This window comes from Capsella rubella, unplaced genomic scaffold (genome assembly GCF_000375325.1).
Source record: "Capsella rubella cultivar Monte Gargano unplaced genomic scaffold, Caprub1_0 scaffold_5, whole genome shotgun sequence".
Classification (NCBI taxonomy): Eukaryota; Viridiplantae; Streptophyta; class Magnoliopsida; order Brassicales; family Brassicaceae; genus Capsella; species Capsella rubella.
The window spans coordinates 10,682,880-10,709,088 of NW_006238919.1; the positions used below are offsets into that span (position 1 = coordinate 10,682,880).

Sequence of the window (26,209 nt, forward strand, 5' to 3'; positions counted from 1 at the left end):
TGTGTGGACCTTTTTAATTAAAAAAAGAAGATGAAGGGAGGTGCCAGGGTTTCTCTTTCTGCATGGCCAGGCCACTCTCGCTCTTCACACATCTCTTTTTGGGCACCAGTGTGTGTAAACGTATGCAATTTGTTTTTTTTTTTTCTTTCTTTAAGAAAAGCTTACATGCTAAGAAAACTATCTTTCCTTGTCGTTACTCTCATAAAAGAATTATATCTTTCGTTGCTAATGATAATACAATATATTTAGGAAGTGGGATCGGATCGGACTAGGAGCGAATTATCTACCAACTTAGACTTCAATCGTCTCTTTTGCTTACCGATATTGACAATTACCATACACAATACACACATATGATATAATTTTCCTTCAACAACCAAAATGCATGTAGTAGTGAAATGGTTTGATCAAACTCCATACGGACAGGCGAACAGCTATATGTGTGGACAGACAAGTTAACAGATATTTATGGACTGTATTAATTCATCTAAAAACATGTTTAGGTAAATATATTAATATATCTATTTTAATTGGAGAAGTTGATGTTTTTTTCTGAAATATGATATGTAAACCGTATAGTTTTAGTGGAAATGTCTACAACATAAACATCTTAAAAATATTTTTTAATCAATAGTTTACTGTCCCTAATTAGCAGTCTGCGAAATTAATATTAGTATAACATATGAAACAAATGTAAACGTGATAAATATATATACAATGATACAAACAAGAAATAGTGACGTAGACGATTGACTTGTAAAAATAAGCAAACAAAAAAAACTTGTTCAAATCAACACTTAATTCCAAAAAGGTTAACAATAACTAAGTAAGAAGTTTTTTTTTTCTTTTTGATGAAAACAAAAAGAAATATAAAATCTGAAGAGAATGATGAAAATTGAAAAACAAAAAAATAAAGAGTAAAGAGAATTAGGAAACACAATAAATTAAACAAGGAAACTTCATTTCTTCTTCTCTTTATCCCATTCATCAGCTCATCTCTTCTCTCTTCTCTCTCTCTATCAGTCTGTCACTATAGATCAATTCTTTTCTTCTCTATGATGTGATTCTCCACCATATCTGCAACCTCTTACCTAAAAAAAACACACAATTAAAAGATGGTTTTCTCATCTCTTCCACTTAATCAGTTTGATTCACACAACTGGCAGCAGGTAATATTAGATGTTCTTGATTCTTTCTTTCTTTTCCTCTCTAAGTTCGATCAAGAATTCAAGATATATGAAGATTTTTGATTTATTCGACAAAAATTGCTAGTTAGCTTCTTTTCCTTGTTCGTATATACTTATAAATATTCTGTAGCCGATAAAAACCTTTTTCACATCTTCTTGAATATACCGGTAATTCATATAAAGGTGATTATAATTTTGGTCTTTATTTTTCTATTTCAAGACTTTGTTTTTGTTTTTGTTAAGTTTAATATGCCTATTGATCAATGATTTCCTTATAGAATATATGTATTTTTTTCTCTTTGTTTAGCTTTTTACACATTGAATTTAACAAAAAGTTACTATGACTTTGATCAAAAGAAACTATAATAAATCTGCAATTCTTGTCAAAGTAGAACAACCATCGATATCTTTTCTTTCGTCTCCGTCGACCAATGTTTTCAACTCGAATCGTTTCTTTATAATTTGTTTCTGCTTTATTGCAATCTTGAAAAAAAACTAAGTACTAATGTTAATATGCAGCAAGGAAGCCAACAGCAGCTTGACAGTGTCACAACTGACCACAATCCTAGTAATTATTTAAGGCAGCTCTCATCACCACCGGCTTCACAGGCTGGCTCGAGCCAAGCTAGAGTGAATTCAATGGTGGAACGTGCTCGAATCGCGAAAATCCCATTGCCTGAAGCAGCTCTAAACTGCCCTAGATGTGACTCTACCAATACAAAGTTCTGTTACTTTAACAACTATAGCCTTACTCAGCCTCGCCATTTCTGCAAAACATGTCGCCGCTATTGGACACGTGGCGGTGCCCTGAGGAACGTTCCTGTTGGAGGAGGCTTTAGGAGGAACAAGAGAAGCAAATCCAACGGCGGGAGATCAAAATCTACAGTCTTGGTCTCGGCTGATAACAATACTACTACTTCATCTCTTACTTCTCACCCAAGTTACTCAAACCCTAGCAAGTTTCTTAGTTACAGCCAAAGCCAAGGTTTTACTTCCAGCTTACCCATATTGCCTCCTCTCCAAAGCCTTGGAGACTACAATTCAAGCAACAATGGGTTAGATTTTGGCGGAATTCAAATAGGCAACGTGATAAGTGGGGTGAGTTCTAGTGCTCGGATCTTGGATCCATGGAGAGTACCTTCATCGCAACAAGCTCAACAATTCCCTTTCTTGATCAATACTACCGGGTTGGTACAATCTTCAAATGCCGTGTATCCGTTACTAGAAGGTAATGAAGCTGTTAGCCAAGCCGATCCACAACAAAAGAGCAGTGATTATTCCAATCAGCTAATGACGGATTTGGCTTCAGGTGGGGATGGCGCCGCGCAAACTAGAAATGTGAAGGCAGAAGAGAATGATCAGGATCAGGGTAGGGATGTGGACGGTCAGAATAACTTATCGAGGAACTTTTTGGGGAATATTAACATAAACTCATCCGGGAACGATGAGTACACATCATGGGGCGGTAACACTTCTTGGACTGGTTTCACGTCTAACAACGCAACAGGCCATCTCTCATTCTAAGTACTTCTTGGACTAGCTATTCTTGATGATTTTTTTGTTGGTTGGGTTATATTTATATATATGGGAGTTTATTACTACTGATCGGAGAGATCAAACCATGCAGCTATATGCCTATATCCGAAGGCTAATTTTGGGGCTCGAAGGAAAGGGTATGGTTATGAATTAAAACTATCTTTTTAATCTTTTTAAAGATCTTCAAAGTGTGAGTGTGAGTATATGTTAATTGGTTAAGCGCTTCTGGTGATATATGTTTAATCAGAATATGGTGTTATTGGCTTTATATAGAGGTGTGGGTGATGTATGAATTCAAGAGTTGATGATGATGGAAACTTTTTTGTGTGTTCATTTAGATAACCAGCCAAATTCTCATTTTAATGGATTTCCAAGAGCATGTAATGTATTTTGAACTTAACATAATTAAGTCGAATTTTATAACTATGACCAAATTAAGTAAATAGTATATACAGTACATATAACATCTATCGGATTTGGCTATTTTCCCCATATAACATCTCTATTTTAATATCAGGATATGATTTACTTCTTTGGTCCAACTTATACTCTGATTCTTTTTTTTCTTTTTCTTAAAGATATATTGTCGTCTTTTTCCTTTTTTACTTTTCAGAGACCCAAAAAAAGAAAAAAAATGAAACAAAAAAGAGAGATTGGGGTTGCATTTTCAATTTTTCATATGGTATCACATTCATTGAACGGATCCAATGTAATATATAAGACTCGTTTGTTCAAATGTTTTCGTTTGCATATTATATGACAGTAATTATAATTAATAAGTTAATAGGTGGGAGTGTTCATACCCTAAATACGAACGAAGAGTTTAGCAAAAAAATAAATACGAACGAAGAGTACATTTTCCACAATTCTATCGATGCCATTTTTTTTACATATGGAGTTTCTTTATATTCAGAGTCCCCAAAATATAAGAAACTCCATGTAATTTTTTGTAATTTAATAAATTCATAATGGTAACTATGATGTGTGATATTTCAAAAGAAGAAGAAAAAGAAAGAAAAAAGTAATCAAAGACAAATAAACCGAGCTAAAGAACAATGGAAAATACAGTTATAAGGAATTCTGGGATTTTTTGTTTTTTGTTTCAAAAAAAAAAAAATTCTGGGATTTTTTGTCGTAACTTGTAAGTGACAAAACTAACGTAAGACGAGAGAACACAGATTTAATGGACAAAAGCACGGACATATGTAGGTACATACATCCATACACACACTTATACACCATAATTGTAAGCAATCATGCATATGTTTTCCATTTTTATGTTGATATTAAATTAATTTATTATTGAGTAAAAACGTTATTTAATTTATAAAAGATACAAACGTACGTTTTCGACAATGTCTGTTGGTTTAAGCTTGACAATAGATTGAAATAAAAGCTATCCTAATCCTAGTCATAATATGGTTATTAGAGATAAGGTTTAATGTTTAGGAGTTATCTAAACATGGGTGTTTCCTTATAGGAGTAGGAGTGGTGTTTGTTATAAATACATATGTTGACTCATAATATATTGTAAGAGGCTTTTGAGAGAGCTTAAGAGTTTTAGTTTTTGAGAGAGTTTTCTAAAGCATAATAAAGAGAGCAATTCTCTATAACATCTTAAGTTCTTTTACAATCTTACAAACTAGAATGTCTTCAGCGACATTGAAGGTAACAAGATCAACCCAAACAAGAAAGAAATAACATGTTTTTGATTGTATTTAAACGGAGTTGATTTATGATTAATGAGTGGCAATCTTCAAGGATATATGGAATCTTGGGACTTTTGGATCTACTTTTGTAAAAATCAATGCCTTCAACTATCTTTTTCCCCATGTAGCATTGTAGTTTTAGTAAATTATTAAGGCATACACCCAATCCAATTTCAGAAATATACCCGATAATTATAAGTGCAAAAATAGCAAATGCGTCAAAAAAGAAGAAAAGAGAACAAAAATAAAAAAGAGAGGAAAAAGAGAATCTTATGTTAAAGAAGTCTCGTCCTCCTCCATAGATATATGATATATCAATGTAAGTTTAGACCCAAAGGACATCTTTCTAGTTTTACTTTCTTTCTTTTCAATGTACGTTTTCAATTTTCATAGTAGTAGTAGCTCACGTTCTTCCACATGCCCTCAAATCATAACAATTAAGAGAAATGAAAAAAGGAAAATTAATATTTTGTAGGAGGGAATGAAGAAATGGAGAGTGTTAATTTCTTAATTAAACTATTTGTGGAGGGACTGATTGAGGTGCAGAAAAATCAATATAGATTATATAATGGTTGAGATCAAGTGTGTGATAATGTGTTAGGAGGGATTGCAGATGTTAAGTTAGTTACTATTAGCCCAAGTAAAGCATATATATATGGACTTCATATTGCCTTGGTTTGGGCTTTTCGTTTGCATAAGATCTTCAGTGGGTGTTTTTAGCATTTTCGGACTCCTTCCAAGATCTCTTAGACCATCATTAACGATGGTTGTTTGGTGTTTCTTAGTAATATCTTAGTTGTTTTTAGATTTAAATTTAAATCATAATCAGCTTAATTCTATAAGATACGTCTTCTGCTCAAGGAAGAATGGCTTTTGGTTGCTAAGAGCATGATTATTGGTAAGCTTTTAAGTTTTAATCTTAGTATTAGTTTATTAGTAAAATTGAAAAAGTTAAAAGATAAGAGTTGTATTTTGGTTTTTAGTTTTGAGATTGATTATTGGTAGACTCTTAATTTAGAATTCTTAAAAAAAAAAAATTATTTAAAAATTTGGTTTTAATGGTCTTTAGAAGGTTATACTTGTAGAATATGGAAGAAGGTGAATTGTATTTCTGAAACCAAATTTCATATAATTGTATTTGTAAAGTACAAATGCCCAGAATGTGTGATGGTTTTTGGTTTCGTTATTTCATATTTAAAACCACAAATACAAATTCCTGAAAAATACAAATGCCCAGAATGTGTGTTGATTTTTTCCCCTTTCTTTTTCTTCTTCTTCGGCCACTTACACACAAACACGTGTCCGTCTCTTAGGCTTAAGCTTACCTCTTAATTAAGATACGTCTTTTACCATTTTGCATCATTAATTATTTAATTTTATTCCATAAAAGACCTAAGAAACATCTAAGGACCCACCGTTAATCATGGTCTAAGCGTATAATTATACTACTTTGAAGCTTGTATGTGTGTGTGAATGTTTGTAAGGCATGATTGATTGCTCTCCTACCAACTGTAATCAAAGAATTCATGAATTAGGCTAATGAGATTCCTAAGTTTGCAAGGCTCTAGTGTGATGATACAGTTGAAGTCTCGTGGATTGTGATTAATCAAGTTCTAATAAAGAGCTGAAGACAGAAACAAAAACCATTCTGATTTTGTAGTGACAGTACTTAGAATGTTGCCTCGTGCTAGGGGGACATTGTTATCTTAGATCATTAGTGAAAGTGTTATCTCAGACCATTGTCCTAGACTTAGTTGGTGTATGAGCTTGTGGGTCTTATCACTAAGCCTATAAGCAAAAGGATTATGTGATCCGTAAGATGTTAAACAATCACCAAAGTCGTCTTTATGCTGTGACTTAGTCTATAAGATGTTGATATTTGCTATGAGAGTAGAAAAAGTCTCCCTAGGTATAAGTATTGTGCTGTCTACATTATCAATTAAGGAAAAAAGATGGCTACCTACACCAATTATAGAGCAATGCATGGTCACACATACCAAATATCATATTGTACACTTAGCTACACGAACTAGATATATTGTATGGCCACATGCATCAACTATACAACGTCATGTAGACAACACCATAAACATAAAATTCTGGTACACCGGTCAACTGATTCTGGCGTTGACCGGTGTTGACTCCGGCGTTAACCGTTTTTGACCAAAAAAAATATTCAAATTTTTTCTTTATATAATTTTATTTATAGTGTTAAAAAGACTAAAAGTTATAATTATTTTATAATGAATTGTTATGGTTTTGTATACTTTAAAAAATTATAATCTTAGGAAGAAAATTGTAACAATGATTTTTGTATTTAAGTAAATCACATAATAAGTTAATGGTTTTGATTGAAAATGTGAAAATAAGCAATTCTCTTACTAATTCATAAGATTTTTCGAGTTTCAGTTTAGATTATAATATCTTGAACTATTTTACTATTAATTTAGCTATAAATTTTTAAAATAACTAATTATAATAAGAATGAATACATTAAATATATAAACAAAACTAGTGTTTAGATATTGAATATGTATAAAAAATAGTTTTTTAATTAAATTGTTTATGGTTTTGTATAATGAAAAATATATAATCTTAGGAAGAAAATTGCTATGATGATTTTGTATTTAAATAAATCAAATAATAAGTTAATGTTTTTATTAACAATATAAAAATACTAATTCCCTTAGTAATTCACATAATTTTTCTACTTTTAATTTTAGTATCTTGAATTATTTTACTATTTTGAATTTTTCTAGTTTTAATTTAGATTTTAATATCTTGAACTAATACAAAATCATCGTCGTCATTTTCTTCCTAAGATTATATTGTTTAATAATATAATATTCTGAAATTTTTTATAGTTTTTATAATAAAAAAATTCAAAAATAATTATAGTTTTTAGTTTTTAACAGTATAAATTAAATTATATAAAAAAATTTTGGAATATTTTTTTTGGTCAAAAACGGTCAACGCCGGAGTCAACACCGGTTAACGCCAGAATCAATTGACCGGTGTATCAGAATTTTATGTATATGGTGTTGACTACATGACGTTGTACAGTTGATGCATGTGGCCATGCAATACATATAGTTCGTGTAGCTGAGTGTACAATATGATATTTGGCATGTGTGACCATGCATTCCTCTAGAGTTGGTTTAGTCAGCCTTCTTTTTCCGTTCTAAAAAGTGAAATCACTAGTGAGTTAATTTATCCTAAATATATCTTATGTATGTTTTAAGATTTGAAATTTGCAATAATTATAAAATTTTGTAAAACTACAAATTTATTTTAATTTAATAAAAAAAAATTCTAAGAGCCTACCAATAATCACCTCTCAAAACTAAAAACTAATTCACAACTGTTATCTTTTACCTTTTCAATTTTACTAATTAAATAATCTTAAGATTAAAATTTAAGAGCTTAAGGTTAATGTTGTTCTTATAGATTATTCTTTGGTGGCAATGCATGTCTAGCTAATGATGGAATTGCGAATTATCAATGGTATTAATAATTTAATATCCAAAATGGTTAAGTACTGTATCGATGCTAATTTAGTGGTTAAGTACTGTATCGATGGTTAAGTACTGTACCCAGCAAAATGGTTAAGTACTGTATCGATGCTAATTTAGTAGTTTTTAGGAAAATGTTAAGATTCACGTGTCAATATTTCGCTGGGTAAAAAACAAAAGAGAAGAAAAAAAAAACTCGTCATTTTTCACTTTTTCTCGTTTTCTCTCTTTTCGTCTTCTCTTCTCAGATCATCGCCGTCTCGTCTATCAAGGTTACTTCTCTTCTCAGATCATCGCCGTCTCGTCTATCAAGGTTAGTATTTGATGTCTTTGATATTTAGGGTTACATGAATTGGGATCTTCGAGATTAGGGTTAAAGAAAGAATTGGGATTGATCGTTATGAATTAGGGTTCGTCAGTTAGCAGTCCCTTTGAATTGGATTTGATGTGTTTGAGATTAGGGTTATTTGAATTGGGATTGATCGTAATGATTTAGGGTTCTTGGATTTGATCGTAATCTGAATTGGATTTGATCCGGATGAATTAGGGTTGTGAGTTAGGTTTTGTTTCTTTCATTCTTTGTTTGGTTTTTCAGATTGAATTTGATATGTGTGTTGGTTATGTTTTTGAACCTGAATGTTTGTTTTCAATTTGATATGTTTTGATTCGAAGAATTTGATATGAGTTTCTGAGTTGAATGATACACGGTCTATTGTTATTTGTTTCTGTTTGTAGGGATGGCCAAGTTGAATCCTCATGTGTTTATGGAGATATCCATTAATAAGGATCCCCCTGAACGTGTTCTTATTGAGGTATTGCCTTTCCGTCTCTCCCCCTCCCCAATTCTTTCTTTCTTTCATGTCTTAAAACTTATGGTTTTCTTTATTTTTGTAGCTGTTTGCAGATGATGTGCCTCGTACAGCGGAAAAATTCCGTGCCCGCTGCACAGGTATCTTTTAAGATTTACTCACAACATTTGCTCTCGGATGAATTAGGGTTTGTGAGTTAGGTTTTGTTTCTTTCATTCTTTGTTTGGTTTTTCAGATTGAATTTGATATGTGTGTTGGTTACGTTTTTGAACCTGAATTACATTTTTGGTGTTTGTTTTCAATTTTATATGTTTTGATTCTAAGAATTTGATATGTGTGTTGGTTATGTTTTTGAACCTGAATTACATTTTTGATGTTTTTTTTCAATTTGATATTCTTTGATTCTAAGAATTCGATATGTGTGTTGGTCATTTGCTGTCGGCACCTTCTTTATATTTCAGGTGAAGCCCACCCTGATCTATGTTTGAAAGGGGCCTGCTTCAATCATATCATAAAAGGATTTTCGGCCGCAGTATGCGATGATTCTGGAAAGGGTAATCTCACTTTGTTATCCTTACTGATGTACTCAGTTTGACATTTAATTATGCCAAGATTTGTAAGGACTTTGGTCGGTTTGTAGGCACTGGTGGGCAGAGCACCGATGTTGGGGAGAAAGGTTCACGGAACCATGATGAAGGAGTCCTCTCAATGGCAAATGGAGGCAACGGGCCCTGTTTTTTAATTCTTTTTCTACCACAACGACATCTTGATGGGTAAAAACTACTCCCAGATTTTTTTTCTTCTGAAGTTCATTGTCAAGGATACTGATGTTTTCTTCGTTCATATTTGTAACATTAGTGGGGATCGTGTTGTATTTGGCAAAGTTGTTGGTGGTAAGAGTGTAATCAGGAAAATGGAAGATGTGGGGTCGATTGATGGGAAACCTTATTGCTCAGTTAAAATAACAGACTCTGGAGAAATGTCTCGAATTAGAGTACCTGAAAGAGAAAAAGGTAATGAAGTTCAATTATCTTTGAATGTGAGTTTCTAGATTACTGATGCAGAGACATTAATGTTTATCTGACCTTGAAGCTAAGGGAAGACACAAAAAAGAGGAGGAAACAGAAAGTGATGGGAAGAGGACAAGAAGCCCATCTCCAATTGGTGTGTCCAAGTACATCCAAAGGGGGCGTGGATTCACCGAGAAGTTTTCCTTTGCTCGGAGGTACAGTACGCCTCCTCGTCGAAAAAGTGACAGGACCAGGGATAGGTAAGGCAATCTATCTTCCTTACAAGTTACGATAAAGGAAGACAGGTCTCCTGATTGTTGGTGGTAAGACTGTACTCAGGAAAATGGAAGATGTGGGGTCGATTGATGGGAAACCTTCTTCCTCAGTTAAAATAACAGACTCTGGAGAAATGTCTCGAATTAGAGCACCTGAAAGAGAAAAAGGTAATGAAGTTCAATTATCTTTGAATGTGAGTTTCTAGATTACTGATGCAGAGACATTAATGTTTATCTGACCTTGAAGCTAAGGGAAGACACAAAAAAGAGGAGGAAACAGAAAGTGATGGGAAGAGGACAAGAAGCCCATCTCCAATTGGTGTGTCCAAGTACATCCAAAGGGGGCGTGGATTCACCGAGAAGTTTTCCTTTGCTCGGAGGTACAGTACGCCTCCTCGTCGAAAAAGTGACAGGACCAGGGATAGGTAAGGCAATCTATCTTCCTTACAAGTTACGATAAAGGAAGACAGGTCTCCTGATTATACTAAAGCCTCGTTCTGTTAATTTTGGAGGTATCCGAGCAACAGCTCATTGAGGAGACGTCCTAGAAGCCCACCCAGAAGGAGGAGCCCCTTCCCTCTAAGGTTTGCTCACTTGTATCTTTATATTATGCATTTGGCTTGGGGAGATAAAGCTTGTAAACCAGCACCCAGAGCCACTTGCATTAAATTCCGATTTGAATGACTTTAAAGCAATGTGGGAAGTCCTCTGAAAAAGGAGCGTAATCTTGCATAGGTACAACAGGATGATAAGGAAGACTTCTCGGAGTCCAGATGGAGACCGTTTCAGAGAACGAAGCCGGAGCCAGAGCCCGAGGCGTCATAGCCGGAGTCGGAGCCCTAGAAAGAGGCAGCCAATTATCCAAGACCGTCTCGGGACACAGAAATCCTCCATCAAAGGAGGACCCACCTCTCCTGCAGAATGACTCATCTCTTCTCTCCATCTGGACAGAGATAGCTATGCAGATTGATGAACACCCTTCTCCCTATTTTAGTACAAGCAGTCGGATATGAGATAGCTTACTTTACAGATTGTGGAACATTGATCAATTTCAGACTCATATATATGTTGGCAGAGTTGATTTTGACAAAACAGTATCTAAAGAAAGAAGGTTCATGGTATTCCGCTTGTTCATAGATAGGAATTAAATCTTTCTTTCCCACGAGAGGTTTTTTACAATGATTACAATCCTCGCGTCCTAAAACAGATGTGTTGGTCTTTGGGAACATGTAGATCGGGACTAACACGAGCCAGGCAGCAGCAAGAATTCCCAAGAGGATGGTCAGCACATCCATTTGTACTTGTGTGTCGACTTATCATCTATTGGCTCTTGGGTTTGGAACCATTGTTCGAATTCACTCTCTGTTTTCCCCTTACAAGCTTCTGCCTCTGTATCAACAACCATTGACCATTTTAGATTAGCCTTTATGCATGTGTGTGTATGTATTATTAATACGACTAGGTACTGATCTTACTACAGACTGTAGGCCCATTAATACGAAGCCCATTCTAAACCGTATCTAGCCTCCCTAAATATATATATATTAATGCGAACGCCGGCTAGGTAGTTTTGTTCGCTTCAATCCGAGATTTCTAAACCTAGTCGATATCAAGATCCAAAATTTCTCATGGATCAGGTAAATTTTCTCGCTCCTAATCTCAGTTTTTCTTCGGGATGATTACGGCCGTGTTCCTACTCTTGATGCTTATCTGATGTGTTTGATTTTCGTTCTAGATTAGAAAAGACCTTACTTCGATTTGCTTTCCCAATTTTGAAACTTTGATTTTCTCGTTAGTTTATACATACGCCGACGCCGACACCGGCGCCGGCGCCGACGTCTTTAACATCGGTGTTTTGGGACATCAATCTGTGTCCGGTTCCCCCTAGCTTTAATCCTCGTCGGGTCCGTCCGTGTATTAAACGGTTTTTGGAGAATCGTGGTTACTCTGGTCTTGTCATCATCACTGCTTTTGGCGTACTTCAAAATGTCCCTGATAACATCCTGAGAGGAGTCTTTTCCAGTGGAATCTCCCTCACTAACGTCCCCTACGGTATTTTCTCACCCTCCTTCCTTACTCTCAAAAGTCTTTAGTTTTTTCTGAAACAGTCTATATATATATATATATATATATATATATATATATATTTCATTCCTCTCAAAGTCTTTAGTTTCTTCTGAAACAGGTTCAGCTCCTTATGAAATTGGCGATATCATTTGTGAGTTTGCCGATGCATATCCACCTCCAGCTAATATAATGGTCATATCTGATCCGAATATCTTCAGTGATGTTTCTGAGTACCTACGTTTAACGGGACACCACCTTCTTCAGCCGTGTCCCTATGATTCTCTTCAAAGCCTTCTTGAGCAAGGTGTGTGTTTTGTCCTCTCTCACAGTGTTGTTGAACCAACCAGTAAATCTTTTGCTGAACTGGCTTTTTTTTTCTCCTCACAGATTCAGTGGCACCTGAGGAAACAGTTGAATGCTGGGCAGAAACAGTTGAATCTCCCTGCTGGGAGTGCTTGTTATGCTGCCGTGATCCTCCTGACCATGTCTTTGAGAATTTCATCACGCATCTCCATGGTGATGAACATGAACAATTGGTAATTAAGCTTTAGCCAAATCTTTTTTTGTCATTGTCTTTTTAGTCTCCTACCACAAGTTGTTTCAAGTCTTGACCCCATGTGCATTTGTTTTTTTCAAGCAGTTGTTGAAGTTACTGAATGAAAATAATGCTCCTCCACCCCCGGATCCCCCTGTTTCTAACGCAAAATCTCTCATGGTGAGGAAGCAACCAAAGTCATATGATAACGTTGATATCTCTAACATTTGTTTTTTTTTGCCTACATTGTTGAGATCTCTAACATTTGGATGTGCATTTTGTTTCCAATCAGACGTGGGACTGGTGTCCTCCACCACCAACTCACTATAATCGGTCAAAGAAGAAGGCTCTAACATTGGTCTTTTGGGACATCAATACGTGTCCGGTTCCTCGTTGCTCTGATGCTCCTCTGGTTGGTCCGTCCATCAAACGGTTTTTGTTGAACAAAGGCTACGTTGGTCCTTCCATCATCATTGCCGTTGGCTTATTAGAAAAAGTCGATGTTGACATCCTGAAGGGAGTCTCCTCCAGTGGAATCACTCTCACCAGTGTCCCCTACGGTATCTTCTCATCCTTGTGCCTTCCTACACTAATGGATATCTTCTTTGATGAATAGAGAAAGTCTTAAGTCTATAGTCTCTGAAACAGGTTCCTCAGACATTGAGCTTCTCGCTTGTGACTTTACCAATAGCCATATGTTTCCATTTAATATAATGGTCATATCCGATGCAAAAATCAGCGGGCTTACTTCTCGATACCTAAAAAATATGGATTGCAACCTTCTTAAACCGTTTCCATATTCTTCTCTTCAAAGATTTCTTCTGGCAGGTGTGTGTGTCCTCTCTCACGGTGTTGTTGAGATAATCAGCAACTCAGTTACTGAACTGACTACTATCTTTTTTTTTTTTTTCTCCCCACAGATTCAGGGGCACTTGAGAAGGATAAGTGCAGTGGAACTGGGGAATCTGCCTACTGGTTTTGCTCAGTATGCTACCCTGGTCTTGCTTACAGAGGCTTTGATAATCTCACGGTGCATCTCTCTAGTGAACAACATCAATTCAAGGTAATCAAGCATCCTAACCAAACTGGACGAACTAATTGCATGAATACATTTTGTCACCTCTTACCACAAGCAGTTCCCCCTTTCTGATCTCTGGTTTTGTTTGCCTATATGTTGACCCCATGTTGTTTTTTTCCCTTGTTCATTAGGTTTTCAAGCAGTTGGAGAACCTGTTGCAGGAGAATGTTGGGCATCTTTTAAGTGAGTGTCATTACCAGGAGGCTGTAACATTGGTCTTTTGGGACATCAATACGTGTCCTGTTCCTTCTTCCTGTGATCCTCGTCTGGTCGGTCCTGGTATTAAACGGTTTTTGAAGAACAAAGGCTACTCTGGTCCTCTCACCATCACTGCCGTTGGCGTACTAACAGACGTCCCTGATAACATCCTGAGAGGAGTCTATTCCGGTGGAATCTCTCTTGATAACAACCATTGCGGTCGCTCAAGCGTTAATTATAGTGTTCGTGATTATACCTCTGCGAATCCACCTCCAGCTATTATAATGGTCATAGGCGATCCAGGGGTATTGCTGTCTATTTCTGACCTATTCAGCTATAAAGGGGGATACAAGTTTCTTCCATATGATTCTATTCTAAGCTTTCTTCCGGCAGGTGTGTGTTTGTCAGATCTCACAGTGTTGTTGAAATAATCAGCAGAACTGTTGCTGAACAGTCTGTTTTTATTGTATTTTATTTAAAGATTCAGGTGAACTTGAGGGGGATAATTGCAGTGAAACGGGTGAATCTGCCAGCTGTGTTTGCTCAGATTGCTGCCGTGGTAATGTTGAGAAAGACTTTGAAAAATTCTCCATGCATCTCTCTAGTAGAGCACATAAACGGGCGGTAATCAATCATCCTACTGTATAAATAGATCTTGTCATTGTCTAACTATGCTTGAGTCAAAACAACCTCTAACCACAAGTAGTTTCCCATTCTGACTTTTAGTTTTGTTTGCCTAAATTTGTTGACCCCTTGTGCATTTGTTTTTCAAGCAGATGTTGGACTGGCTGCCTAGAAAATCTCGGTTTTCTCTTCTTCAGGAGGATGCTTCCCACCATGGTGGCGAATCAAGCAAAGGCAAGTTTCAATATCTTATTACGTTGGAATTTCTAATCTCTAGAATTTGTGGGGGGATTTTTTCTTAATGAAAACTTAAAACATTGTAGGGAAAGTGCAAGAAACGGAGGACGTGAACAAGAAGAAAAACAAGAGGAAGATGAAGAGGAATATTAAGAAGACGAAGGCCCTTTTTTTAATAAGGCATTTGGTATGGTTAATGGTTTGTTTTACCTTTAGCGGCGAATGTTGGATTTCTAATCTCTAGAATTTGTGGGGGGATTTATTCTTATATGAAAGCTAAAACATTGTAGGGAAAGTGCAAGAAACGGAGTCGACGTGAACAAGAACAAAGACAAGAGGAAGAGGAAGAGGTGGAATAGTTAAGAAGAAGAAGGCCCTTGGTGATGGTTTTTTACCGAGGCATTTGGTATATGGTGAATGGTTTGTTCTACCTCTGGAGGCAAATGTTGTATTCACTTATATCAATACTTGTGCTTATTTTTCAAGTCTCGTTTTTATTATTATTTAGAACTTTATCGATACTTCTTAAATTAACTATTTGTATATGGCAAATGGTGGGTTAACGTAATGCTACTTATGCTTAATTTCAAGTAACGTTTAAATAAAATAAAATTATCTATACTTGTTAATACTTAATACCACTATTTGTGTAAATTGAGATCGGACATAGTAACCGGATGGTATGTTTTAAATTTCAAATGATTAATAATGTGACATCGGTGATAAATTAAAGAATAATGATGGAATTATCAATGTAATTCCGGCTTTTCTATTGAATAATCATGGATCATCGAAATTACAATTAATTATTATAAGGTAAAAAAAATGCGCCGAGGTATAATACAGAATATTCTTGGAAATTCCCAAAAGCTTTAAAAGTTTTTGAGTATAGGAGAATGAAAGAAGGTAGGGTCTAGTTATGACACTTGTGTGCTCTCTTATGTGACATGTCATCATGCCAACAAACGAATGCGAATCTGTTTTGACTTTGAAGATTCTGATGTCTTACTGGTCGGTCAACACTTCTTGTCTTTTTCACAAATTTCGAAATTATCTGAAATTTCTTCTATTTTGGATGGTAATTGTGATATTTATAAGTTTTGTAAAGTGAATTATGAGCTTAAACTATGTGTCTGTCTATTGCTGCTAACACAAAGACTGCATACTAAAGTGAAGTTTTATTCCAATATTGCTATACAAAATGTTGGTAATCCACTAGTTCGGTTGATGTGCTTTAACTCCATATATTAAGGCAATATCTCTGCAAAGCAGTTTTACATGAAATACATTGGCCCCAACAATGAAATTGAAACCAGTGTTATTACTAGGCTAGTAGTGGTAATATGTGGTGACAGCTAATTTAACTGGAGCGGTGCTTCCAAGTTCAATATTTAATTAGCATTGGCATGATATATATGGGTAGAAGAAGATATACATGAATAGTTTTTATTTCACAAAACGTATGGCGGCAGCGCAAGGTGGTGGGGTAATCATGGCGGTGAGGACGGCCAACAAATAAATGACTTTCTTGTTCCATTCATAAACAACTTTTGCTATATTTCTTTGTTTACTCTATTTCTCTGTTAGGATGATATATCATATGCATTGTCAATGTATGGGTTTACTAACAATGGTAGATCTATCCAAAATATAATCAAATTCATCATATAACATAAGCAAAACCAAAGGAATACAATGATTTTGCAAGTTTTGAACACATTTCTTGTTTACTTCATTCAACTCAAGCCTAAGACGCGGAAGCAATGTGATGGCATAACTTTATAAAAATAGCATATACCGATATACGTTGTTTTAAATTCACAGACACAGCTCGAAATTACAAAACCCTTATACCAATAAAGAACATTCTCGCTATACCCACACCCAAAATCACAAACTTGGTTTACTTGTATGTACTGTAATCAGTTTAAATAAAAGTGCTTAAACCAAAAATAACATGTCTTGTATAGTTGTGTTACATACTCACACAAACTCCAACCGCACAAGAAGCTTCACGGATCTACACTTCACGCCATCTTGGTTATGCAGGGAAAACGGCACGTATTCCTTGCCTCAGCTCCCATACCGTCAAGCAAGTTTGCCCTCCAAAATCGTCTTTCTCAGACATGTCATACTCATGTACCTCAATACGTAGAAGAGCAAGCTCTGGAACTGTTAATGGGAACTCAAACACCTCGTCCCAAGCTGGTATCCAGTTATCCTCTAGTGTTTTCGTCTTCTTCATCACTGTATCCGCTGGAACTCCAGCGATTCCAACCTGAGATCAATTTTTGAAACTCTATTTTAGCCTCAAGACTCAAACTTAAAGGCATGCTTGCATATTTTTTATACCCTTGTATAGAAGTCAGGGTCAAATACAGAATATAGTTACCTAAAACATATATAAACAAACCAACCATTATGAAGAGCTCATGAAAGTTTACTGAGGATTCAACATTTGGAAATGACCACAACAGAGAATAGTTCTCTGACCCTTAATGTTGTTTTTACTGGTAATGAAGCTTCCGGGTCAAATACAGAATCTGATTTCAGCAAAATATCAGGTTTCTTGATGTAACCACATCCTCCATTTCCTCTAAACATTCCTTGCATTACCCACAATGATCTTCCAAGTCCCTTCACACAAGATAAAGTCGTTTCAAGAATTCAATTTCTTTTGCAACTATATGTATATCTTGCATATGATTAGATGTTCTGTTAACTGTAAGGAGAGAACTTTGGAGATGTAAGAATATTAAGAAGAAACCTGCATATTGAAAGCCACCATTTGAGCTCCATGGCTCCATCCAACCAGAGGGTTGTAATTCGATGAAGTAATCCTAGTTCCTTTCGGATAAACCCGGAGCAAATTCCGCTGAGTAAACCTACATTATTTATTCCATGATCAACAGAGTTTCTTATGACATTTTGAAATATAAGTGAATCTCTATATGGACTGATCTTATATTTGATGTATATAAGAAGAGAAACTTGAGAGAAATACCTCACAATCTTTTCAGCATATTTTTTCTGAGGCCCTTTTCAAGTTGTTCTTCACTCAAGCTAAGCCTTCTTACTTTATCAGGATCCACCTACTAACATTCAGTTATTCCGCCTTTCGGTTTCCCGGCCTGGATTGCAATCAAATGCTTGTACTCCGGTGGCGCATTCTTCTTAATCTTATCATCACCATCGTCTTCATCATCATCATCAGTATCATCATCTCCGTTTGAATCATTCTACAACAAGGAATAAAGATAAGACCAACTAATACATATGAAAAACCAATAAGATTAAAAAGAAGATGATGAGTAATGTGTTTCTACACAGACCTTGTCACCACTTCTATCCCTTCGAACAAAGCTTGGAACTTCTCTTCCCCAAACTTCTTCATCTTTCAAATCTCTACTTTTTTTCACCACATCATCATCTTTTACTGCTTTATACTCTTTAGGAGGTTTTGTTGATATCATTATACGATTTTTCAAAGATGCAGGCGATGGGAACTCTTTTAAGCATTCCCCGGAAGGAGCAGTAAACAACATTTCTCCAAATATATCTGTAACCATCTAGAACAATACAAAATCTCTATATATATCAATAACTAAAACCAAAAAGAAAAATTCTCAACGAAATGCAAAATAAGCTACACACCTCAGCAACTTTAGCTTGGAGATTAGGAGTAAGATGATCTTCAAGAGTCACAACAACTGGGTAATCAGATACATCAAAGGCATGTTCTCTAATAGCTCTTAGACATTTGATCAGCTCCACAGGTGATGTAAGAGTCCTAATATTTGAAATGGTTCAGTAAGAACAAAACCAAAAGAAAAATTCAAAAAACAGAGGCATTACTAATTATATAGATACCTTCCATGAAGAACATCGATACCATCTTCATCAGAGTTAGGCCAAATATCCAATTCAATAACTCTAACACCTTTTTTCAATGCTTCAATTATAGGCACTTCACTGCAATCACTACTCAGTTGATTACCAGTTAAATACGAATTATGTCCTGTATATATAAAATAGTGAGACAAAGGAGCATCCATATCTTGATGCACCTGCCAAACAAAAAAAAAATTCATATAGTAATTCAAGAATCAAACAATCTCTACAAGAAAAATACAAAAATCTCGATCTTGATTTCGATTACCTCAAGAGAAGAAAGAGGAGAGTTGTTAATAGCAAAAAGGTATTTGAAGAAAGCATCAAGGTGGAGACCATTACGATGAAGAAGAGAAGATGAGGCGTTGACGATCGCTTGAGCTTCCTCTCTGGTCGCTTTGTCTTGTTTCTGAACATCGATAAGGAACCTGAGGAGGAGATCGGTGGTCATGAGACCTCTGTCGGAATAAGTCTCGAAAAGGGTCTTGATCTCGGGCGGTGCTACCGAGACAGTGTGTCGATACCTCCGACGGAAGCAGAAACAGACTTTGTATGTTTGCTTCGACATTGTAGGAAAATCACAGACCGATGGCGATGACGATGAAGATGATGATTGATTGATTCGTCCAGAGTGTGAGTTTTGATGATTGGAAGAAGGGAATGTGATCTCTCTCTCCGTCTCAATCTGAAATTTAGATGTGTTGTTCTGTTTCTCGTTGGCGGTTTTATTGTAATAGTGACTTTTTCCATAATTTGATCCTATGATTATTTTAAGAGTATTTTGGATGTCGGACAAATGTTTAATTTTGATGTATGAGTATTGGTGTATTTATGTTTTTTCCCACAATTTATAATAATTATATTTTGAGTTTATTAAAATAATTAATTTTAATTAATAAGTAAAAACATATTAAATATTGGATTAATATTAAACATTGTAAATTTTTATGTTTGCATAAAATATTTGAAAAACTAGGAAAAATATCCAAGTTATATAAACAGAAAAAAATAAAAACCTACAAAATAGTCAAATATTTTTTTTTTAAGTAGATGAAAAGTAAATAAAATTGAAGAAATATTTATATCTATAATCAATGAAAATAAATTGATGTAAACCAAAATCAAAATAAATTGATAAAATAAAATAAAAATCATATAAAACAAACTTTTCTATAGATGTATATTATATAGTTCCAAATATCAAACTCAAAGAGCTAATGTAATAATTTAAATAGGGGAAAATGTCTATACATTTTTACTTAGTTTTCTAATTTTCTTCTTTTTATGGTGAGATAGATACTCAGTCTGCATCAACTTCGTGGATCATGTCCTGGAGCTCAGCTTCTATTGGGTTCTGCCCAAGTGATCTCATCACTGTCCCAAGCTCCTTTGTGGTGATACAACCTGCAAAACCAACCAATATTGAAGCCAACTTCAGATTTCAGAGTGCAAGAGTTCCAAGTATCAGGGAGAAGAAGAACCAAATGTAATAACACATATCCCAAATAACTGTACCAACTAAAAAATGCTCTTTGTACCGTACTCGTATTCCACTACTTAAGTTGGCTTCAATATTCAATATATCAGCTTGACAGATGAAGATACGACCCAGTAAAATCGATCGTTCGAAAAAAGTGTACCAAGTTAACAAAGAAACATTTCAAGCCTCTTTCTAATCAAAGGCCACAAGATGCATCATGTTCTAAGAATCATGCCATGACCAATAAGCACCAGAAGATGTACACCATGCTAAGACTAATGCAGCAGAGCTTTGCAAGTTCTCAACTAACGTAACTCAGAGCAACATAGATGATACTATGAACTTCTTCTTCCTTAACAGATTTGAGTATAAACATGTACAGATCAATCTACCTGATTCAATTTCAAATTCAAACCCAAATGACCACTAAATTATGTGAGTAACCTCATCGTACATATCAAAATTAGCAAGATTCGTCACAAGATTGGTTCAGAATCAGAGCAAATAACAAAAGAAACAACAAGGCAACAATCTCCCATGTCACGATTTGAGCAAACAAGCAAATACTAAAGCTAATCAAAACGAGATCGTCCTCTAAATCACATGAAATTCAGGATCAGAGACAGATTCTAACAAATGCTAAGAATCCATATATAACCACAAAAAAATACAAACCCCATCCTTATCTCAGCTAATCCCCAAAACTCATATCGGATTTGGAAGACATACCTTCTATCGCGATCCGTTCTTCGTCTTCAGAGATTCTCCTCTTCCTATGGCGAAGCTTTCTACGGCAGAGACGACCCGATTCTGATGTTTCTTCGCCGGAAATTCGATCGCCACAACAATCGCCAAACCAATCGCCTTCTCAACCCTAGTCGAGAGAGAGACAGAGAGAGAGAGAATGGGAAGAGAATGCGAAGAAACATTGAAGACCCCAACAAATTTTTTCCCCACTAATTCACACGACCAATCATAATTTGTCACATGGCAAGAGGGACGAATGAATTTGGTCCCGATTTTAGAAACGTTTACTCACATTTAACGTATTTATGATATATTTTTTGGCAAATAATTCAAATGGACTTGGCATAAATATGTTGTTGCAGTTGCTCTAAAGATATGAATTTGCATTTACTTGTTATAATAGATTTAATTAGTCCACGTGGATTGATTTTTAAATTTTATGTCGGCAGATTTTCATTTTATTATCTCTTCTAATTGTTCTTTTGACTTCTTTTTAATAATTTAATTAGATAAGTTCTTTACTTGCTCTGATCAACTTCGAAGTGGGATGTAATTTGCTAGTCATGAAAAAAATATTAAATGATTTTAAAACTATTGTAGTGTAAGTTTTGGGAAAAAGGAATAAAATCGGCCTGCTACTAGATCAAAAACTCATAAAGGAATTAACAAGAACAACAAGAACAACAACAAAAAAAAAAAAATGAATAAGATTATAGTACATTTATATTGAATCTCTTTTTGTATTAAAAAATAATAATTGTCAAAAAAAAATCACAGGTCTAGTCACGTCGAATTTTGGGTCTAACATTGAAAACTATTTTATATTAGGGTGAATATGAGGGTACAGTTTTAAATATCTCTGCTACTCTGTAAACAATGGTTACAACAAAACCGTTGATGGTGTCTGCCGATATTCATTGACTCATTTCCCAGATTCCGAGCTATTTTGGTCGGAGCATAATCGTTGAGATCTGGGGAAAACTAAGAAGCACGAACCTACTTTGATTTTGAATTAATGGCGATTACGGCAACTAGATTGGCAACAGATTCTCAGCTCTCCACGGATTGGTCAAAAGAAAAAGAATTTTAATTTATATTTTCATGATCACAAAAATAATATCATATCTCGAAACAAATCTTACTCTAATCTATTCGAATCAATACATATATCCATCTTATCAAATCAATTATTTTGATAAAATTCCTATGTATGTTCACCGTCTTATTACACCCATATAAATAAAGAAAGATACATAACTAACCTACGTTGAATCTCTTACGAAATAGTTTATCTCTGATTGTCCATAGTTACTCGATCGATGTCGATGCTTGGAAGAAACAAGCGCAAAGAAAGATCCTTGCCGGATCCGGAACAGGAAACAAACCCACCGTCAGGGATGCCTTCTTCTTCAGCTGATGATCACTAGTCGTCGTGCAACCTGCAGATTTAAGCAAGCCTGTCATTGCAGTTTTTAAATGGTAGAAAGTGCAAATACTAGTTTATCAGAATCTGAGAAGAGCATTAGAAAGATTGGACATTTCGGTTAGTTTTTGCTTACATTGCAATCGAAAGCGTATTTGCGAGCAAGGACTATTGCTGCATTACGTTCTTGTTCTGATTCAAAGGTAAGTATGAAACTTAGACTCTTTCTTGGTTGCCAGAACAACGCCTTGGTAGGAGTCTTAATATTGCTTCTAACTCCACAGAGCTGAATAATTTATACACCAAAAAACCATATAAGCTTGTAAGAATATCAAAGATTTGTTTCTGTGAAACAGAATGAAGAAAGAGTCTCAAGATACCTGCATGGATGTCGAATATATTTCTCTCGCCTTTGATATCCATCCTCGAGACAGCTTTATCCTTGTCTTTCCAATGGTAAAGATATGAGACCGGGATGCATAGTCTTGTCCATTCATCTGTGATATAACCACCTGAAGCAGAGTTTGACATGTTCAGAACATGAAACTAACATTCTGAACTTCTTGAAGAAAATGTTGCAACATACGATGAATTCACTGTTCGATTTTCGCATCAGCGTCTCCTACGCGTGACTGCAAACCAGAATCTGCAGTTCAATAAGCCAGACATTAGCTTATTATTGTCCACATAATGTAAAATGTTTGTATCTTCTATATTTTTCGAAATACCAACTAGGATCAACTGGATCATCGGTTGTAACTGTGAATTTTCGTCCATTTGAAAGAATGTCTGCCTGTAAGATCCTCCCAACATCAAATGGTTCTGGAGCATATATCGATTGGATGGCACCTAAGAGCAAGATATGAAACTGCTCAAGCTAATGTTCATTAACTAAAAACCAAATGATGAAGCAAACAGATAGGAGCAAATATCAGATATAGCTTCCCTGCGACTAGTTTCACATGCTGCACGATACCACTGGATCGAACAGTTGGAAAGATCAGGAGAATTGTCTGGAGCATTAACACGGACTTTTAAGCAAGAGCCTAGACTTTGTGTGCCTTCCAGAACAAACGGACAAGACTTGGATTCCTCTGCTCTCTTGAAACGTTTAACAGTTGTTGATAAAGGGAAGAACAAAGAAGTTAGCAAAGACCAACTCTAGCAAATAAACTTAAGAGCAAATATGTTGAAAACTCAATGTGCACAACAACATACCTCTTTATAAAGATTAACATAATTCATATACTTCTCTTGGATTCGATTCCTTAAACCATGAAGCTCCTGTTGCATGCCGATCACCTGGATTACAACACAGTCTTGAATAACACACAGAGTTCATAACTTTAATGTGGCCATACTAGAGTGCAATGAAATTGATGAAGCACCTTTGTTGGGTGATGCATCTGTTTGATTTGCCTTCCTCAGCCAATTTCTCCACATCCTATGAATTGAAAACATGAGTTGGCTAGAAACTTTCCTATAGACTTTATTATCTGGACTAGATAATAATACTAACCGGCCCCTGAGCTCTAGAAGCTTCAGAAATCCGTTCTTGTTCTTCAAATGCCTCTCCAAGTTTCAGCACGACGGCCGTTGCAGTTTCAATCTCAGCGCAAGCAAACGAATTTTCTTGATTTACTAGTTTCTTTGCATCTTCAGAAGTCTGTCATCATGAGTGTAACATTAATCAGTTTCCTTGTAGTTTTAAACTGTTGGAAGTCTCTAAGTCAACACATTTTTGTATCAATATCTATAATCTAGTAGCAAGACCTCCTTGAGGAAGTTTCCTAGTTTCTTCACTTCAAACTTTTCTTGAATTAATTTACCTTCATTTTGAGTTAACTTCACAGCCAGAGCTTCAACCTATTCTCAGACATCACAATTTTGACCCAAGTCACATAAAAAAAAAAAACATTCATAATGAACAAGGAATTATGCTTTTCTTAAGAGAAAATGTGGTGAAAGAAATGTTAACCATTAACAAGGAATTATGCTTTTTTTAAGCTGTTTCCACATCTTCCTTGTTTTTCCCATCCGTGCGTCCTCTCCTGCATTCTAAAGCATCCATTAGCTTCTTCAACATAACATGTCCCTCCAAAGAAGCCACTTCTCTTAGTTTAGCCTAAAAAAAAGAGTTGGAAGAAACAGATTTAAACAAACAAAAAGAGAAACGCCATATCAAATCATAAAGGAGAGCTATGTATGTAGAAACTAACCTCATCAGCCAAACTAACAGCTGAAGCCAGATTCTTTTCGAATTTACTAGCAAGGTTGCGGACCGAAAGCCGCTTGTGCTGATCAGACAAGAGCTCGCTCTCCTTCTCTACAGTCTCTTTCACTGATGGACATTTATCATCTTCCTTAGGTTCCTCTACTATCTGATTATCAGGTTCTAGTTTGTATGTTGGAAAATGATCAGATAGTGGAACAGCTGACTTAGACAATGTCCTCCTGTCTTCGATTTCAGGGCACACTTTAGTCATTTTTCCTGGATCTTTGTCTGTTTCCTCAGCAAAAGACAAAGAGCAAATCAAGAAATCATTAAATTGTTCAATTTAAGATTCACAAGATTACTGTACTAGAGAAAATGCGGTCAAGATGAACCCCATAAGTTAAACAAGGATCAATCTTTGACGTTTAACAAAAAGCTTCAAAGTTGTTTTATTGATCTGAATTGGAAGAGAATTTTAGCTCTATCTAAGTATCTAGTATAAGAAATTCATAATACAATTTGGCCTTACACTAATTAAGAAAGAAAAAATTGAGCATCACAAGAACATGGACGTCATGAAACAGGAAACGACAAAACTCAGGAGAAGAATCAATCAACTCAAGGCCCAGATACAGAGAAGAAACTCAAGAATGAAGAACAAAGAAGAATGAGAACAAGAAGAATAAAGAGAGAAGTGGATCTTTTAGTCTCACTCTCTCTAGTCTCCGTCGTCGTTTGGCATCTTTTGTCCTTTTTAGCTTTTACAAAAAAAAAACTAATACTATTTTTTAAAAAGTGTAGGAAGATTCTTTATCTATTAATATCCAAAAACTAATGGTAAATGATTGTTAAGAGAGAAAACAAAAGTTTCAAAATTTGTTTAATGCTCTCATTTGTCTGGGAAGGTTATTTTTCTGTTAAGATGCAAAAACTACATATCACTAATTTCTCCATAGAGCTATTTGATCAATTCGTGGTGTCTTCACGTGCATCTTTAAGAACCGCCGTACACCTGAATCAAAACAGCTATTTGGAGTTCTTTTTTCTTTCATATCAAAACAATCTCATATAAATCTTTAAAAAAATTAACATCATCATTGTAATATAGATATACTTTGAGATTGGATTTATGAGCATCATACAATACCGCCTATTATACTTTGTAACCAAATTCCGTAGTTATGGTTGAGTTTGGAGTTAACTCTTGATAGGTAGGATCGTCGATATAAGTACTTAGAGCATGAACATTGGTAGGATTTTGAATGAGGTCCCAATGTTATTCTAACAATATTTTTATCGAGGGACAAATGTTTAATTTGTATGTATGAGCATTGGTGTCCTATGTATTTTGTCCCACAAATATAAAAATTATTATTTTTTAAAATTAATTTATTTTAATTAATAACTAAAACATTTGAAATATTGGATTAATATATAACATATAACATTAAACCAATATTTTTATTTTAGATTAAACCAACATTTTATTGACTTCTTAGAAATTTAGAAATTAATCTTCTTATCTGTAAGATATCCAAAATTAGTCCAAATATGCTCAATAAAAACATTTTTTAATTGTTGATGGGCTTGTTTATCCCGAACTCTTGTTCGACGAGTAATTGTTGTGCCGATATTTGAACCCACATTGGCGGCATATTCTGATTTAAATGATTTGT

At 35.1% G+C, this 26,209-nt stretch overlaps 4 protein-coding genes and 2 pseudogenes across 7 annotated transcripts; 3 read left to right on the forward strand and 3 right to left on the reverse strand.

The window, feature by feature from the left end:
* Window positions 1–995: 995 nt before the first annotated feature.
* On the forward strand, window positions 996–3,056 carry LOC17886324 (dof zinc finger protein DOF3.6). Of its 2 annotated transcripts, XM_023782749.1 has the most exons (3): window positions 996–1,169; window positions 1,707–2,415; window positions 2,497–3,056. In XM_023782749.1, the coding sequence occupies exons 1-3, from the start codon at window positions 1,116–1,118 to the stop codon at window positions 2,709–2,711; spliced, it is 978 nt and encodes a 325-aa protein (XP_023638517.1). In that variant the 5' UTR covers window positions 996–1,115; the 3' UTR covers window positions 2,712–3,056. The 2 variants fall into 2 exon arrangements, with proteins under 2 accessions (XP_023638517.1, XP_006291398.1); XM_006291336.2 differs by having other exon boundaries at window positions 1,707–3,056.
* A 4,903-nt stretch (window positions 3,057–7,959) lies between these two features.
* LOC17887462 (peptidyl-prolyl cis-trans isomerase CYP63) lies at window positions 7,960–10,963 on the forward strand. Its single transcript, XM_023783186.1, has 13 exons — window positions 7,960–8,011; window positions 8,193–8,257; window positions 8,540–8,582; window positions 8,680–8,756; window positions 8,839–8,893; window positions 9,215–9,307; window positions 9,394–9,464; window positions 9,562–9,766; window positions 9,846–10,023; window positions 10,103–10,206; window positions 10,286–10,463; window positions 10,551–10,622; window positions 10,774–10,963. The coding sequence occupies exons 1-13, from the start codon at window positions 7,960–7,962 to the stop codon at window positions 10,961–10,963; spliced, it is 1,383 nt and encodes a 460-aa protein (XP_023638954.1).
* Window positions 8,740–15,398, forward strand: LOC17885617. Of its 3 annotated transcripts, XM_023781996.1 has the most exons (15): window positions 8,740–8,756; window positions 8,839–8,893; window positions 11,272–11,675; window positions 11,835–12,090; window positions 12,224–12,409; window positions 12,493–12,641; window positions 12,746–12,820; window positions 12,933–13,200; window positions 13,289–13,468; window positions 13,561–13,703; window positions 13,850–14,309; window positions 14,398–14,540; window positions 14,693–14,774; window positions 14,864–14,964; window positions 15,068–15,398. In XM_023781996.1, exons 3-15 carry the CDS (start codon window positions 11,667–11,669, stop codon window positions 15,134–15,136), a joined length of 2,121 nt encoding a protein of 706 aa, XP_023637764.1. In that variant the 5' UTR covers window positions 8,740–8,756; window positions 8,839–8,893; window positions 11,272–11,666; the 3' UTR covers window positions 15,137–15,398. The 3 variants fall into 3 exon arrangements, with proteins under 3 accessions (XP_023637764.1, XP_023637765.1, XP_006291471.2); XM_023781997.1 differs by lacking the exon at window positions 8,740–8,756 and having other exon boundaries at window positions 11,246–11,675; XM_006291409.2 differs by lacking the exons at window positions 8,740–8,756; window positions 8,839–8,893 and having other exon boundaries at window positions 11,246–11,675; window positions 14,404–14,540.
* A 1,143-nt stretch (window positions 15,399–16,541) lies between these two features.
* Window positions 16,542–19,371, reverse strand: LOC17886932 (annotated as a pseudogene).
* A 437-nt stretch (window positions 19,372–19,808) lies between these two features.
* Window positions 19,809–21,125, reverse strand: LOC111830664 (calmodulin-1-like). The gene is made up of 3 exons (XM_023783187.1): window positions 21,116–21,125; window positions 20,878–21,015; window positions 19,809–20,072 (listed from the first exon to the last, which is right to left on the reverse strand). Exons 1-3 carry the CDS (start codon window positions 21,123–21,125, stop codon window positions 19,969–19,971), a joined length of 252 nt encoding a protein of 83 aa, XP_023638955.1. The 3' UTR covers window positions 19,809–19,968.
* Window positions 21,126–21,964: 839 nt separating this feature from the next.
* On the reverse strand, window positions 21,965–25,255 carry LOC17885920 (annotated as a pseudogene).
* Window positions 25,256–26,209: the final 954 nt, after the last annotated feature.

Bases quoted from the DNA above. Each gene is read 5' to 3' on its own strand.
- LOC17887462 (XM_023783186.1), top strand. From the start codon at position 7,960: ATGGTTAAGTACTGTATCGATGCTAATTTAGTGGTTAAGTACTGTATC. The intron at 9,465-9,561 runs GCAAATGGAGGC...TTTCTTCTGAAG, and splicing joins ATGAAGGAGTCCTCTCAATG to TTCATTGTCAAGGATACTGA. The intron at 10,623-10,773 runs GTTTGCTCACTT...AATCTTGCATAG, and splicing joins AGGAGCCCCTTCCCTCTAAG to GTACAACAGGATGATAAGGA.
- LOC111830664 (XM_023783187.1), bottom strand. The intron at 20,073-20,877 runs GTATGTCTTCCA...TTGGTTTTGCAG, and splicing joins AGAACGGATCGCGATAGAAG to GTTGTATCACCACAAAGGAG.
- LOC17885617 (XM_023781996.1), top strand. The intron at 12,091-12,223 runs GTATTTTCTCAC...CTTCTGAAACAG, and splicing joins CCTCACTAACGTCCCCTACG to GTTCAGCTCCTTATGAAATT. The intron at 14,310-14,397 runs GTGTGTGTTTGT...TTTTATTTAAAG, and splicing joins TCTAAGCTTTCTTCCGGCAG to ATTCAGGTGAACTTGAGGGG.
- LOC17886324 (XM_006291336.2), top strand. From the start codon at position 1,116: ATGGTTTTCTCATCTCTTCCACTTAATCAGTTTGATTCACACAACTGG. The intron at 1,170-1,706 runs GTAATATTAGAT...GTTAATATGCAG, and splicing joins ATTCACACAACTGGCAGCAG to CAAGGAAGCCAACAGCAGCT.